Source organism: Mchenga conophoros, linkage group LG9 (assembly GCF_057382185.1).
Source record: "Mchenga conophoros isolate Kocher_MC1m ecotype Shallow Benthic linkage group LG9, M_conophoros_male_GT1.1, whole genome shotgun sequence".
Taxonomy (NCBI): Eukaryota; Metazoa; Chordata; class Actinopteri; order Cichliformes; family Cichlidae; genus Mchenga; species Mchenga conophoros.
Window position 1 is genome coordinate 6,545,251 of NC_140534.1, and position 17,298 is coordinate 6,562,548.

Genomic DNA, 17,298 nt, shown 5'->3' on the forward strand with positions numbered 1-17,298 from the left:
CTCTGTGTTTACGTCTTTGTGTGGAATCCGTGTACCTGCTCTCATTTGCTGTTTGGTTGTTGTTGAAATGGTTTTGTGAGCTTTAATCTGAGAATCTGGCGTTTCTGGCCAAACACAGTTATATTTAAAAGTCGATTCAGGATTTAATGAATTGATATCGCTTTATTCAAGCTACTCACCTCCCACTTCCACCTGCACTTTCAACTGGACCACGGCCAATCAGAGAGGTCCCGCCCCTTACTATCTCTGATTGGTTTAGTCCACGATAGGGGCATAATGTGTGTCTGTTGTTGACCACAGGGAAGGTTGCAGATTTTTTTTTTTTTTTTTTTTTTGCTACCCGAACATTTGGTCGCACAGGTGCAACCAAATTTTTTTTTTTAGTCGCACCACTGAAAAATTTGGTCGCATTTGCGACCAAATTGGTCGCACTCTAGAGCCCTGCCTGTTGTTCCAGGTGGGATATGGTGGTGTGGAGCGTTGTAGCAATAGCATCTTCAGTTGATCTATTATGTCAGCTGAAGTAGGTCGAGTGCAGGTGGCAGGCAGGACATGATGTGGCGTCAGACCAGTTTCTCGAAATTCTTCATTACAACGAGTGTTAGAGCAACTGGTCGGTAGTCGTTGAGGCTGTTAATGTTGGTCTGTTTAGGCAGTGGGACGATTGTGGACTACTTTAGGCTTGGCAGGATTGAAGCATTGAAGATCTTAGTGAAGACTTAGGCCAGCATATTCCTGCACCATTAGGCTTGGGCTGCTCCTGCCTTCCAATGTTTGCATTGATGTAGATGCATACATAAGCATAAACCCTCTCCTCTGTTCTTACTGGAGTGGCTGTTTCTGTTGTGATGGTGGACAGTGCAGCATGCTAACTCAGTAGCTGAGTCTGGTATTGATTGCTGTAGCCAAGTGTCTGTGAGTAATACAATGCTACTGTCCCGTACACAGTTGTTGACTGGAGCCCGTGTTCTCAGTTCATTGATTCTGTTGATTATGGACTTAATGGAGAGGAAAATGCTCAGAAGCAGTGGCTTTCTTTAGCCTTGCTAGTGGGCCCACCCTGCAGCCTCGCCTTTGCCTCCCGTGTTTACACTTCCTCTGCTGGCCACTGGGAAGAACCAACCATTGACACTGTGGAGTTCTTATTATATCCTCTGGAATGCTGTGGAAGTGATGATAGTCCCACTTGATGTTCCTGGCACAGTGTAATCCCAAACTCAGAAGGCCCTAACGACCTTGCCAGACATACAGTAGTAAAAAGCCACATACACCCGCACATATACATGTATAAAATATAGAAAACAAAGCATCAAACATGAAGAACAGTAAGCCGCTGCATCTATGCATGCTGTCATCTTAACAGTACTTTCCATTCATATTTATCTATAAAGTGTCCCTGCAGTTGCCCAACTTCCCAAGAGGAATGGCTGAAATCACAGCATCCTCTTTTTCGCCTTCTCTTGGCGAAGGCGGTCGCACTTTTCTCCTCTCCTCCCCTCCCTTAGCTTCGCTGCTTAGCCTCTTATGTCCTTGTCTAGTCACGTGTTTTTTTTGTACTACTTTTCCCTGGAACACTCTCTCACAGTCTGTTCTCTAAAACCTAAAAGAGGAATTATGGATTGGATCAACTGGTCCCTGAATGCAATTGACACCCCTTTCTCAACGAGAAGTTTCGGCTTGGGTGAGCCTGAGTGCTGAAGATATCTACCTATTCGGAACTATGGTAACAGGGTTCTTGCTGATCGGAGCTGGCTTGGCCCTGGCTTATCGAAGAATTAAGGAAGCGGAACCGGCTGTTCAAACCCCCACAAGGCTGCCCGCTGGGATTGAGACGATGGGAGAGGCGTGAGTTTCTCAAAATGGGCTCATTGAGTACAGCACGGATAAGATCTTGGAAAGGCTACGGCTGCTGTGAATACTCAGAATAACATCTCTGAGAGCAGACTGGATTACATCTTGGAAGGGCTCGCTCGGAATAACATCTCTGAGCGCAAATTGGATGACATCTTGGGAAGGCTCACTGTGGTCGTGAGTTTTCAGAATCGGCTCTTTGAGCACAAGAATGACAACATCACAGAGCGCAAATTTGATACCCATATGGAAAAGAAATAGTAAAAACATATATGATTTACTCATGAAAGTGGGCACTTTCATGAGTAAATCATATATAAATCATATAAGGCTTACATGATTTACTCATGAAAGTGGGCACTTTCTCATTACTTTCATATATTTTTTTAGTAAGTATACAAAACATACAAGTTTCATTGTATAATTTTTCAAGGGATCTTATATGTGTTTTCACTCTTGTATGCTTTTCATACAAGTTTCATACAAGACAGATAAAAACTTTATAAGATTTATATATATCTTTTCCATATGGGTAACATCATGGCGAAGCTCGCGGCTCTCCAACGGGAGATTGAGAGACCAGTGTTGGACTGTTAGAACTGCTTTGAAATTCATATTAGCTGTTCGCACTAAAGTAAAAAGCACCATCACTTATGCGGATACCCCTTTGGCGCCAGCTGCGGTTGCAAGGCTGGAGCCGAACAAAAACACCCTGATAACGACTGTGTTTAGTCTGTTCCTTCCCATTCCATGCAAGGCCACCTGGGTTGGCTGGTAGACTGTTTACTTAGCCTAGCAGGGCGAAGGACGCTGTCTCAGCTGAACTCTGGACACGCACACACATACATATACACTGATATGCACACACTCATCCCCCCTCCCTTTCCAAACGCCTTCGTTGCTTGTTCCCTCCTGGGAACACGGCAGGTCTGAGCCCGCGCTGGAATGGTAGCGCTGGGCAGGATGGCTGCTGTGTTTGCTTCGGATTACTCCTCACCCCCCACCCGACCCTGTGGCTTTTCACGTGCTCCATAATGTCGTGCTGTGGACATTTATGTGCTTTTTTGTGCAGAGGAGTTTTTTCGTTTCCTGTTCTCATGCTGTCCTCCCAGGAGCCCAGCATGAGCAGAGGTCTCTTTTTTTCCCATTGTAGTGTATATTTCAGTGTGTTTTTTTTTCTGTAACGCTACCGATCTCCGACCTGTATCCCCATGTGATGTCTGTGTTGTGTGTGTAAGGTCGGGGGGCATCTCTGAATCGAGGAGGCGGCCTAACAGTACATCTTTAGCCATCTTACAGTGCTGTGATTCCAGCCCTTCCCCAACTCTCTGTCAATGCACTCATGGCCATTGATCACTTTGATCAATGATCAATAGGCTTTGATCAGTCGTTGTAGGTGGTCATGAGAATTTGCAATGATTAACGAATTGACCTCACAGTCCATTGTTCATTCAGTGGGCTGGTTTCAGTTACTGTGCAAATGTATTGTTTATAAGAATGAAAACTCTACGTCCAAAGGAACAAAATCAACTTTTTGGGATTTACTTAACTGTATGATTGAACATGCATCAAGACATAAAATAAGGTGATATCTTAAAAATAATAATTAATATGTATTTCTATTTGTATTATTTTTCTGTTATTTTACCAATTTTGGTAATATAGCATACACCATTTGTAGATTACTAGTAGATGTTATATACTCTTGAAAAAATCATTCATATCATTTCCCCACCAAACTTCTATAATTTCACAACATACCTGTTAGTTAACAAACCCACATAAAATTACAGAAACTTTACTTCTTTTAGTAGCATTTTGGGGTCATTTTACGCTCAATGCACCAAATGTGCATTTGAATGTGTATTTAGTGCACAAAATTAGAATTCAACAGTTTTATCTTTTAAATAAACAAGGTAAATATATATGAAATTATGTTAAACTTGCAACTGTATTTTTGCACTCTTTTTCTGTGTAAAAAGTTTATTTAAAAATGTAAAACGTGTTTATTTACAGGTACAGGTTTTTTATTTTATTTTTTATTACTCATGTTAATTTACAGACTTTGACAGTTTTTTTTTTAAATAATCGTGTTGATATTTCACATATTTAAAAATAACAGGAAAATACTGTATCATTTATGAAAAATTCTGTTAAATGACAGATTTCAGATTCAGTTCCTGAATCCTAATCCTTTCAGATTGCTATTATTTCTAATTCTGGAATATTTTACTTTCTACATTTATTTTTTTCAGAGAACTGCGAGCCTTAGTAGTGGATATGGTATTGGCCACTGACATGTCCTGCCACTTTCAGCAGATCAAAGCCATGAAAAGCCTCCTGCAGCAGTCTGAGGCGTGAGTAATGGCTTCCAAACTCTTATTATAATCAGCAGTAAAGTATGAAAGACTGGGATAAAGATATTTTTGTTAAATACTGTCAGCAACGTTAATGTGTAGCTATCATATTTGATGGATGCTTGCTGAAAATCAGGAAAATTCTGATCTTATTTACAGAGTCTCTATATCCAAAAGCCAATGGCCAATCTTTAGCTTTACTTTCAATAATTCTTTTTTCCCTTGGAAAAGATGAAACTGATTTAGCAATCATGGTTTCTCTCTAGATCTTACTCTCGGAAGTTTCATTGCACTCAAAAAGTACACTCATATTTACCCAATTTTAATGTACTTTTCTTTGGGAGCTGAACAGCTGCTGTTTGTTTACACCCACCAGTGACTAACCACTCTTTATTCACAGGATTGACAAACCAAAGGCTTTATCATTGCTGCTGCACACTGCTGACATCAGCCATCCTGCCAAATGCTGGGACCTCCATCATCGCTGGACAACATCCCTGCTTGAGGAGTTCTTCAGACAGGTAGTCACCTGAAAAATTAGCACCTACCTCCTAGTCCCTCCATTGACACTTTATTGTGTAAAGGAAGTGGGAGCCATACTATAATGATGATAACCTTTTATCGGACACATAAAACAAACAAACCAATATATACATATACACAGCTAGCTGGATATACTTGTACACACACATGCTCAAACAAAATTTCTGTGACATGAAATAACCACTCAATCATTAAGTCAAAAATGGAACAGAAGTATGCACAGACTTATTTACACCTTGCCCATCTACTGAAGTAAGGACCCTAGAAGTTTTCATATGCTGCCAAAAAAGAAACAAACAAATAAAAAAAACCTTGAGCTTTGTTTTGCTGTAATCTGCATCTGCAATTACAGTACAGTCACAGACAGGAAAACAATTACTGTTTAGGACTGACTGCAAAAATAGGAATATTAATCTACTGCAGTTCTTTAATTAAACTTAAACACTTCACATGTGCAAGTTGTATTACAGCTGAATACGGTATTTCAGAAAGGTATGAGTAATGTTATTGCAACTTAATTATTGGACCACAGTAGTTTACCATGCAGATAACATTACTCTTCAACAGCCAACTAGACATAGGGTGAAAAAATTATGCTTTGACATAACAAAATAGAAACATTTCTTGCCAGGTACAAACATTTTGTTTAGTCTCCTATTGTGGTGGAGTCTGTTTCCCATTTCAGTCGATGTGGTTTTCAGAGGAGGCTTGCATTCCGTCTCAGTTCATAGTGTCTAATAAAAGGCATAAAATAAAAGAACTTTTATTTTATAAAAGTTTTTAAGTCACTTCATTACTTTTCTAATTCAATAGAATTAAAAACAGTGTTTCAGGGAAATTGCATTGGTTAGTTGTACACATAATAACTCTTACATATACACATGCAGATATACACTCATCCCCCCCTCCCCTTCCAAACGCCTTCGATGCTTATTCCCTCCTGATGCAGATGGTGGATCAAAGGGGACCAGCGCATATTCTGCAGGCCCGGATGCGCTGTCTACACTGGCTGTCTCTCACCTTTTACCTTTCCCTGTTGCTTGTCATGCGTTTCAGTGGTGTATTAAGATTTTTTCATGTGCTATGCGCGGAGGAGGGTTTTTTTCTGTTCTCAAACTGATCTCCCAGTAGGAGCTCAGTCTGGAGTGAGTTCTTTTTTCTCCTTGTCCTTCCTGATGTTGTGCATTTTTCCATTGTTCGGTTCCGGGTCGCTGCTCGTGCGGCTGACCGGCCAGCTAAAGTAACAGCTGTCTAGCCTGACCTGTCTCCCCAATGTGATGTTTGTGTATTGTATGTACGGTCGGCAAGGTCAGTCTCTCTTAATTGCCCCTTGGGGATAAATAAAGTCTTCCGAATTTGAATTACAGTGTACATTATTGAGGCCAACTGTCTTTGTAAACATAGCGGTGTCATTTGTTTTCAGGGAGATAGGGAAGCAGAGCTGGGTCTACCTTTCTCCCCTCTTTGTGACCGCAAATCCACCATGGTGGCCCAGTCCCAAATAGGTAAAGTTCTTAAATACAGTTAATGCTTCTTTCTAAATGATTAGCATATTTTGGATACATTTTAAGTTTTGTCAAGCAGCAGTCAGTGACCAATAACAGCCAAGTGAATATAATAATATTTTTTCAAGTTCATTTTTGGAAGAATTGCAGTGCCTACAGATAAATGTGGAATCTGAATATCATGAAACAAAAATACTAGTAAGTCAAAAGAGTTAATATTCAATTCAGTTTCAGTTTTCAATTAAATTGTATTTATACAGTGCCGTATGCAGTATACAGTTATTTATACAGTCTAAGACTGTCTAAGACTGTATAAATGTGACGAAATGTATAAAGTTATGTTTATGTGTGTCAGTCCAGTTTGTGAGTGTTCAAGAGTCTGGGAGAAGAAACTGTTTCACAGTTTGGAGGTAAGAGAGGCTCCAATGAGCTTCTCAGCTGTTCAGCTAAAATATACCATTTATAAAGCTCTCACCGTTTTTTGGACAGCCAGCAATTTACCACCTGCTGCAGCTTCCTCTTATCCTCCACAGTATAACAGTTGAACCAGAGTGTGCAGCAGTAGGTCAGAAGGCTCTCAATGGTGGATTGGTAGTAGTTAATTAGCAGTCTCATGGACAATGTTCCCTCTAATTGTTCATGTATCTGAGCAAACACACAAACTCCCTGAGCGGTCCCTTGGACCACTATGAGCAACATTAGACTTGTGCACTGTGGTCACGCCAGCATCGAATCCATCCAAGTTACATGGTTTATTAAAATAATCAAATTACAGCATTTACATTTATGCTAGATTACTTTTAATGAAGTACTTTAGCCCACTTATGAAAATTTTAAAAAGTCTTCTTCATGACCTGTGTAGTATGTTAACACTATTGGTAAAATTAACTTGAACTCCAATTTTGAAAACACAATTTTTTTTTTTTTTTATAAAGCTCTGACTTGTATTATGAGTAAACGTCGCAAATCTCTCACATCTCAAAACACCGCCATAACTCCTAAAACTTCCCCCCCTTCCTAAACAACTAAATGCCATGTTGCCATATCATTTTTTGATTGGTCGACAGTGTTGGTCACGTTACTTGAAAAAAGCTCATACTCTCTCCCACACTCGATATATTATCCATTGTTGCCACAGCTGTTGCCACGAACGTTGCACTCGCTTACGTCATTGTCATGAGACACTCTCGCAAAAAAATCACAGTTTAAGTAACGCAGTAACGCAGCGTGCTTACGGGAAAGTAACCGTAATCGAATTTCCTTTTTTGCAATAGTAATCCCTTACTTTAATTGGATTACAGAGATTACAGTCAACCAACAGAGATGGGCAGTATCTCTGTTGGTTGACATGGTACATTTTCCACTAATAGGAAAGGGTGTGGGGTTTTTTGGTTTTGTTTTTGCTCATAGGCGGAGAGCGCTTTTGAGCGCTTTCCTTATAAAACGCTGTTTTTACCGTTTCTTCCCGCATTAAATATAAACTATATATAAATTCCCGCAGTAAATATAAACTATGTAAATATAAAATATATAAGTAAATAAAGTAAATATAGTATTCAGAAAAAAACAGACATTGCAGATATTTTTTTATCATAACTCTGTTTTTACGTGGCCGATCAACACAATTTATAAACTGGTAAAAAGTCCACATGTTTTCCGTCAATTGTTCCGTCTGTCCTACTCACATCTCCAATGGTTGTACACGTTATCATTAACGTGGCTTCACTCCACATCAGCCACAACGCTTTGCTAGCTAAAACGCCAGTGTCGGCACATAAGGACGCTGTCATAGCCTGTCAACTATATTGATTTGCTGCGTATATATGAATGTGAATCGCATCATTGGCTGGAGCAGCCAGTCGCTGGTCACTTACTGACTTCCACTGCAAAACAGAATGAATTGTTAATGTATTTATTTTAATTTTAATTCAGGTTAGATTTTTATTTTTGTGCACAACGCAGATTTTCTGTGCGCAGAGACCGTGCGAGCAGTGAGCACAGATTGCACAGGCGCGCAGTTTAGAGGGAACATTGGTTATAAGATAAGATAAGATAAGATAACCTTTATTAGTCCCACACGTGGGAAATTTGTGGTGCATTTATTTTAGACATGTCACATATGAGGCAAGCCAAGACCTCAAATCAAGTGTTGCATGGGCCAGTTCGCTAGGTTTGTGACCTTGAGATCGTGGCTTGTAATCAGAAGGTTGCCGGTTCGTGAATGTGAATAAATGGGTGAATGGCTGAATGTAGTGTAAAGCACTTTGTGGTACTTAGGGACTTTACACTAGGGACTAAGTAAAGCGATATACAAATACAGGCCATTTACCATTTAAAGTTTGCATTACAGGTTGTAATTATACATGATCAATTTGTCGTTCTCTTAGGGGCTGCTAATAATTGGTACTTGATCAGGAATTCTTGTCCCTAACTTCATAGGTTTGAAAATGTGATGAATCTATGATTCTGCTTCCTCCTTCCATGTGATTATTCATATGATGAAACTAACTATAAATGTCAATTTTTGTGTGTAATATAGAAGGCTCTAATAAAAATTTGTTTCTTGAATTAAGTGGGAGAATTTAAAAAAACTGTGCCAATTATGAATGTCTGTTTTTGTAGGATTCATTGATTTCATTGTGGAGCCAACATTCACTGTGTTGACAGAAATGATCGAAAATATTGTGACACCACTCATCGAGGAGACCTCTCGCTCTGAATTGCCTGTCTTCAGACAGTACAGGTGATCCACACAAAATTCTCACTTTCAGTGCAGTCTCATTATTTGTTAATGTGTGTGAATCTGTCTCAGTTGCTGTGTGTACTCTATATAAAAACCAGTACAACTACTCTGAACTAAAAGTATTGTCGGGCTATAGGCCAGAGAAAAATGAAGAGTAATACATATTTATAAGGCACCTGTGCTACCGGACTTGTCTTCATCCAGAATCCCCTAAAGTAGACATTAGTGTGAAATGCCATTGTGGGGGTTGATGCCAATTCAAGTATAGGCATCAACCCCCACAATACCACAATGCCCACAAAGCCTCTTTTTGAAATGCAAGAGCAAAAAGTAGAACTGGTTAACTTAAAATACAGTTCTACCACCTAAAAACATTTCTGTTTAGCTTTTACATTAGAATTAGAATTAGAATTAGAATTCAACTTTTTTTGTCATTGCACATGCACAGGTACAGGGCAACGAAATGCAGTTTGCATCCATCCAGAAGTGCTTTAGTGATATAGATATATTACAATATATATTAGCAATAATATAGATATGTGAGTATATTACAGAAATGGGTCTATTATGGTATGTTATAATGTACACGGTATGAAGTATGTTGTGAATATTCTATAACTATAAGTATGTACAGGCTGTAGTGAGTACAAGCTATGTACAGGATATGAACAGGATATAAATATGAAAAACTATACAGAATATGAAATAAATAACTTTACAGGAATCTGAGATATACAGCTATACAGAAATGGGAACTATGCAAGTTGTAAACAGTTGTAGGGTTAAAAATTATCGTATGTACAGAATGATTATTTACACAGAGCTATACAGTAGTGCAGTTAAGATAAGTGAGGGTGTAGATAGTTTCTACAGAGGCTATATAAAGTGCTAGTGGTTGTGAGTGGTGGTTCAGTCCATGTTATTATTGTGTGTTTGAGGGTACAGTTGTCCATTGTGGGTGTGTGTATGTTCAGTCCATGAGTTTAATGTGGGTCAGATGTCAGGAGGCAGAGTTCGGGAGTCTGACAGCTGTGGGGAAGAAGCTGTTCCGGTACCTGGTGGTCTTAGTCCGGAGGCTCCTGTGACGCCTCCCAGAGGGCAGGAGGGTGAAGAGTCCATGTGATGGGTGACTGGGGTCTTTGATGATTTTCCCAGCCCTTTTCAGACACCGCTTCCTGTAGATGTCTTTTATGGCAGGAAGTGGTGCTCCGGCGATGCGCTGGGCAGTTTTCACGACCCTCTGCAACGCCTTCCGGTCCGAGGCAGAGCAGTTCCCGTACCAGACTGTTATACAGTTGGTCAGGATGCTCTCGATGGTGCAACGATAGAAGTTCACCAGGATGTCTGAGGACAGGTGGTTCTTCCTCAGAGTCCTCAAGAAGAAGAGGCGCTGGTAAGCCTTCTTGACCAGCTTGGAGCAGTTGGTCGTCCAGGTGAGATCCTCGGAGATGTGGACTCCCAGGAACTTGAAGCTGCTCACACGCTCAACAGCCGTCCCCTTAATGTGGATGGGTGGATGTGGGTCAGCATTCCTCCTGTAGTCCACAATGAGCTCCTTGGTCTTCTCGGTGTTAAGCAGCAGGTTGTTTGTGTCGCACCACTCAGCCAGACAATCCACCTCCTCCCTGTAGGCGGCTTCATCGTTGTCACTGATGAGGCCAATCACCGTGGTGTCATCTGCAAACTTAATGATGGTGCTGGAACCATCAGCAGGTCTGCAGTCGTGGGTGAAAAGGGAGTAGAGGAAAGGGCTCATCACACAGCCTTGTGGTACACCGATGTTCATCGTGATTGTAGATGAACAGTGGTTATCCAGCTGGACATGTTGGGGGCGGTTGGTCAGGAAGTCCAGTAACCATTTGCAGATGAGGGAACTGATGCCCAGGTCTGTCAGTTTCCTGATGAGTTGTGAGGGGTGGATTGTATTGAATGCTGAACTGAAGTCTATAAACAGCATTCTGGCGTAGGTGTTGTTGTTGTCCAGGTGTGAGAGGACAGAGTGCAGTGCGATGGAGACTGCATCCTCTGTGCTCCTGTTCTGGCGGTATACGAATTGGTGGGGGTCCAGGGTGGGGGGGAGACAGGATTTGAAGTGTGCTAGGACCAGCTGCTCTAAGCACTTAGTGATGATGGGGGTGAGTGCTACTGGGCGGTAATCATTGAGGCAAGATGGGTTGGAGTTTTTGGGTATCGGGACGATGGAGGTGGATTTGAAGCAGACCGGTACCACAGCGTGGGCCAAGGACAGATTGAATATGTCTGTGAGCACTCCTGCAAGCTCCCCAGAACACGCTCTGAGAACACGCCATCAGGGCCTGCAGCCTTGTGGACATTGATCCTGCTCAGCACCGCTCCTACATCGGTGGGGGAGAGAGTCAGAGGTTGGTGGTCTGGCGTCATGTCTGCTTTGGTTGTGGTTGTGGGGTTCCCTCGCTCAAAACGAGCATAAAAGTTGTTGAGCTCGTTGAGGAAGGAGACATCAGAGGATGCGGGGGAGGTTTTGGTGGTCCTGTAGTCTGTAATGGTCTGGAGTCCTTGCCACATGCGTCGGGGGTTGGAGTTGGAGAAGTGTTCCTCTACCTTCTTTTTGTAATGGTGTTTGGCTTTTTTGATGCCCTTCTTTAGATTAGCCCTGGCTGTGCTGTAGGCGTGTGCATCTCCTGACCTAAAAGCGGTGTTGCAGGCCTTCAGGAGGAGACGAACATCCCGGTTCATCCAAGGCTTCTGGTTGGGGTACATGGTGATCCGTTTCTGGGTGGTGACACTGTCTGTGGTTTCGGAGATGTAATCCAGTACAGATGAGGCGTACTGGTCCAGGTCTGTGTGGGTGAACATATTCCAGTCTGTGTTTTTAAATCTGTCCCCTCTGGCCACACTTTAATTGTCCTCACAGCAGGTTTCACACGTTGGATGAGTGGTGAATACCGAGGTGTGAGGAACAGGGAGAGATGGTCCGATTAGGTCAATAAACATTTTTTTTAATTGAGAACATTTGTCTCTCAATGTTGTATTAACAAAGAGACTGATTAATATATAGTACCATTTGACTCTGAGCACTTAAAGTGCTTAATACAACTTGCCTTATTCACTTCTTCTATGCTTGCTATCTAATGTTCACACTCCGATGGATGCGTTGGATATTGGATGCGTTGGATGCACAAGGATATTTGCAAACTCCAGAACCCAGGGACTGAACCAACAACCTTCCAAGTAGTAGAGCACCTACTCTACCTCCTAAGCTACAGCCACCCCTGTAGCGCTTGGGGCTCTTACATGTAATCTTTTTCAATATAATAGCTTTTAACTCAAAAGTACAGTTTTTAAATTTAATGTTGCTGAAACAACAAAGTAATAAAAAAATAAATCTATCTGATCGAGAAATCACTCTTCTTTGGAAAAAGAGAGTTTATTACAGAGAAATGGCTCTTTCCAAAATAAAAGCTATACTATATGCTTCTTCTGGGCTATATTCTCAGCAGCATATTAAACATATCAGGCCCCCATAAGGAGAATCATGTGCTAACAGCTGTCTAAATGACTCGGGTAAAGTTTGTAGCATGCGTGCTTGTTGTTTTTGTCTGCTTCCACTTGTCTTTGCACTAGGATGATATTGGCGTAAATGTGCAGTCATATTCGTTGTGTTCCCACTAGTGCTGTCAGCGTTAATCTCGTTGAAATGACATCAACGCCACAACACGGCAAATCTCCGTTAACGAGCTACCGCGGATCGACCCGTGCGTGGGGCTGGACGGCGTCAACACGTGCGAGCAAACTGCGCTAACGTACTAGTTCCCACCAATTGAGCATTGCGTGGCACATCCAACATACTGTTTTACTTTTGTTCATGACGCGCTTACCCTTAGGGTCATGCGTTACATGAAGACCAAAATAGTTCCAAACGCCAGATCTGATTGAGGGTGGGGGAGGTTCAATTTGGCATGTTGCAACGAGCTTAGCTTCTGTCTCGCTAGCTTGTGCTGCGCTCAGTGGATCTGCGCTCGACAGTGCAGCCTAGGCGGATAAGTCGAACGCAGATCCACTGAGCTCTCAACACAGACAGCATCGTCAGAAGAAAAGTTGATAAAATAAATTAAAAATTTTGTATTGTTTGATACATACGCGTACCGAACCGAAAGCACTGTATCGAACGGTTCAATATCGATACGAGTGTCGTTGCACCCCTAATATATATCTATATCGCTCCATATATATCTAGATAGATAGAGTTACAGTTAAATTTACCGTTTACTAAAATGCATTACTTATTATTTTTTGTCTATGTAGGCAAGACAGTTGGCGTCGTAAGCCACCTGTTCAAAGATGGTCATTCACAGTGGACATAGAGGGCTTCTTTCACTCCGCTTTAAAACCTACTGTCTTCTCGGTCTAAAATGTGAACATTGGCATCCTCAAAAGACTGACCTTTTTCCTTTAAACGGGACAAGACTTGGCTGTCCATCTGAATCTCCAATGAGAGATGAAATGTTTTCGAGGAAACTTAAAGAAGTCCAGACGCTTTTCTTTTCAAGCTCCCTAGACTCCGTCCTTTAAGTTTACTGTTGGCTAATTTTTACCATTAACTGCAGTAACTAACAACTACTCACTATGTTTAACTATATTTAACATTATACTTGTGTCCTGTCATAGTTTCAACAGTACTGGAAGTGACGGAAAGCAGTCCAGCATGAAGAGTACACACTCAGAAGGCAGCTGCTCTCTGACCACAGTGGACTTCAAAGGTTTCAGGGGTACATGGAATCAAAAAATTCATCAAAACAGGGAGACATGGAGGGACCAAGCAGGAAAAGGTAGCTGGAACACAATATAACTGACCTTTAGAATACACTTCCATTTTTGCCTTGAAATCCAGATTTTCTAATTCAAATTTATGAACTGCAGGTTAGGCTGTCTTCTTCCCACCGTCCAAGCACAGGATGTTCAATGTACTGTCATTCATAGGGTTTTAGACACTGTGGTTTTAATTAGAAGAGGCTGTGTGTGAACATTAATGTTATATACCTTGTGCATTTAATTCAGGAGAATGATTTTTCCTCCACTTCAAAAGCATGCACAATGCAGAGCAGCTACTTTTAACTTTACTCCCGAAAAGGTTGATGATCTTGTTAATAGTGTTATATGCTCACTGCATACAAGCTTGGATATTGGGGCTCCTCTTAAAAGGAAGGTAACAAACCAGAGATGCTTGACTCCCTATAGCTCAAAAATATGGACCTTAAAAGAGATGATTCATAAGCTAGAGAGGAAATTGTGTTGCACTCTTTGTTTGGCCTGTAAAAATACTTTTCCAGGCTAGGACATCTTACTATTTGTCTCATATTGAGGAAAACAGGAACAACCCCTGTTTTTTTGGCAGCAATTTAGACAGTCAGTTAACTCTGTTGAGCCAAATACTCCTTGAACTTTAATTCAGTTTTATTTATATAGAACCAAATTCCAACAAGTGCCACCTCAAGACACTTTATGTTGTAGGATAAAAACCCTACAATATTCGGGAGAAAAACACAACAATCTGATGAGTCCACTTGGCAACAGTGGGAAAACCTCTAGCAGCCTGAACCTTACAGCCTAACTAGAGAGAATTTAGGTCACCTGATTCAGCTTTATCAAAAAGGACGGTTTTAAGCCGAATTTCCCATTCTAATTTTAAATCCTGCAGTTTCAGAGCAAAGACCTCTGTCAAGTTGATATGGGACTATGGGGTCTTTAAGAGAAAAAGGGGCCTGTTTATTCAAGGCCCTGTATGTGAGGAGATGGATTTTAAATTTGATTCTGGATTATAGGGAGCATATAAAGAGAAGTCAATTTGGTACAAATATTCTCTTTTGAATCCCTGTCAGACAAGATGTCTATAATTTAAGAGATTATATCCAAATGCAAGAAAGAGGTCATATGCACATTGAAGGTAACAATTACAGTGTGGAGCTAAACAGAGACTACACGAGAGCTCTCACTTCTCACTCCAACTTTATTTTTGACCTGACAACAACTGACTACACTGTGCCACAAAACTCAGCAACACACTTCCTGTACAATGGGTGGAGCCCTCCAGAGCGCGGCCTTGAGTTAATGGTGAAACCGCTCGCACATCCCGTTGGCTTGCGGGTGGTAAGCCGTGGTTTGACGGCCTGACAGCCTAGGCCGTCACAATCAAAAGGTGTGTGAAATCTTGTGACTGCGGCAAAGGGCCAACAAGATCAAAATGCCTACCAGGGACACAGAAGGGTTCGAGGGGCTCCTGTGTGTGTGTCTATCGATCTTTGCATGTTGGCATGGAGCACACGCCGCTGTCCAGTCCTTCACCGATTTGCGAAGGCCCGGCCAAATGAACGTGGCACTCACCAGCTTAAACGAGGCCCGGACGCCTGGAGGAGAGAGGGCATGTATTGAGTTGAAAACACAACGACACCATGAAAGGGGATCCACTGGGTGTGAGCAGCCGGTGGAAACGTCACAAAGCAGGTGAGGACCTCCCTCCCATATGGACCTGCCCTCCAGCACGAGGCCCTTTCTCCAGCTTTTCGGCTCGCTCCACGTTGGAGAGGGCGTAGCGCCGAAGAAGGATCTCTTTAAGGGTGGGTGGGTCCCAGAGGAGGGTCATCGCACGATGGTTGAGCGAGCCCACCACATGGTGATACTTTGTATCGTCAGTCAAGATGCCGCGAAGGGCAAACTGAGCCTCCACGTGCACGAACCACGACGGGGGATCGTGGAGCCAAAAGTCCGGCAGCTTAAGCGCCACAGCAAACACAGCTGCAGCAGGAGGCGAAGGGCCAGCGGTTGCTGATGCATCCAGAGTGGAGCGGGCATCATCTTCATCTCGTAAGATGTTCAAGTCAGGGGTCACCAATGTGGAGGTAAACACAGACGAGAGCTCTCACTTTAATCCAACTCCAACTTTATTCTTGTCCTAACAACAACTAACTACATCGTGTCACAAAACTCAGCAACACAATTTCTGTATCTGATTTCTGATTCAAATAAACAACCACTGAGGGAGTAAGTGTTTAGTTAGCTGGTCTGCATTGTGTACATGATATTAAAGGAAGCTAACAGTGGAGAAATTCCATCCTTATTTTTTGCTACAGGACTTTCAGAAAGACTGCTACTGTAATGAAATGTATTCCCCACTGTTATATAATCAATTATTGTAAATATTATTAAGAAACAATCACACAAAAAGATTTTCACTTAATACAGTATATAGTTAAATCTTTATTTTCTATGCTGTATATCAGAATAAGGTCTGGAGTTCGTGATGAGTGGTGGGTTCGCATTTTGAAACAAGCTAAATGATTATAACAATAGAATCATTAAATCCAAGGTTAGGGCTGTTGTTTTTAGCATCGAGATGGATGTTAAAATCACTTACAATAATTTTTTATTTTTTAGAACAGAGCAATAAATCGGCAAATTGTCTGAGAAATCAGATAGAAACCGAGTACGAGGTGGACAATGAGTAGCAACTGAATTTAGCTGTTGTTGAAGTGTATTCTGTTTTCACAGCGATCCCAATTGATCTTTCTAAATTAACATAAATAATATATTTCTCTAAACCATAAATATGTCTTCTAGATCCATTCCTACAGGAATGTTCAAATAGGTTTTGCTACTACTAAAAATTAGATGCAGATTATTGTGTAGGTACATAGTGAATGTAGGATCTACTGTTGTTGTGATTTGGCACTATATAAAAAATGAATTGAATTGAAAAAGGTAAGTGAAGATGAAATGCTTATTGGATTGTAATGAAATTGAACGGAATATCTGTCAGTGTCAAGCCGTCTGAATTAAATGAAACACAATTTTGTTTGGGTATATCAGTTGTAGACCTGGAGGTAAAGGTCACCGAGATGGCAGAGGAACATAGCCAAGAAGACAAAGAGACAAACGGTGGAAAAGACACAAGCACAACTGTTGACGGAGCCAACATGGGACAGGGGAAAATGAAAAAAGAATCTGCGGGACAAGAGGTGCAGAACAGGAGACAGCAAGAAGAAAGAAAGACTAAAGATGAAAGAAACAATAATCAGGCTCAGTCTTCAAGCATTCTGCTGAAATCAGTCCCTGATGCCATAAAGAAGTCACCTGATGGACACATGAAGAAGCAGCAATCCCAGAATGGTACACACCTCTGAGTTTTATTGTTATTTTTTTTATATTGAAAGCACCTAATTAAACTGATAAGAATAGATACAACTTTACCTTTAATTCACAAAATACATTCTATATGTATTTATAGTATATATTTTACACCATATTACATCTACATTAAAATTTA

The 17,298-nt window shown here is 41.3% G+C and overlaps 1 protein-coding gene across 1 annotated transcript in view; it reads left to right on the forward strand.

Annotated features, from left to right (window-relative positions):
- LOC146566671 (dual specificity calcium/calmodulin-dependent 3',5'-cyclic nucleotide phosphodiesterase 1A-like) overlaps nt 1–17,298 on the forward strand; it is a 50,082-nt gene that overhangs the window by 32,372 nt on the left and 412 nt on the right. Inside the window, exons 11-16 of the mRNA XM_085286236.1 lie at nt 4,107–4,208; nt 4,609–4,729; nt 6,175–6,256; nt 8,879–8,999; nt 13,647–13,807; nt 16,842–17,141. Coding sequence (XP_085142362.1) covers nt 4,107–4,208; nt 4,609–4,729; nt 6,175–6,256; nt 8,879–8,999; nt 13,647–13,807; nt 16,842–17,141 — 887 coding nt within the window. The remainder of the gene's footprint in view (nt 1–4,106; nt 4,209–4,608; nt 4,730–6,174; nt 6,257–8,878; nt 9,000–13,646; nt 13,808–16,841; nt 17,142–17,298) is intronic.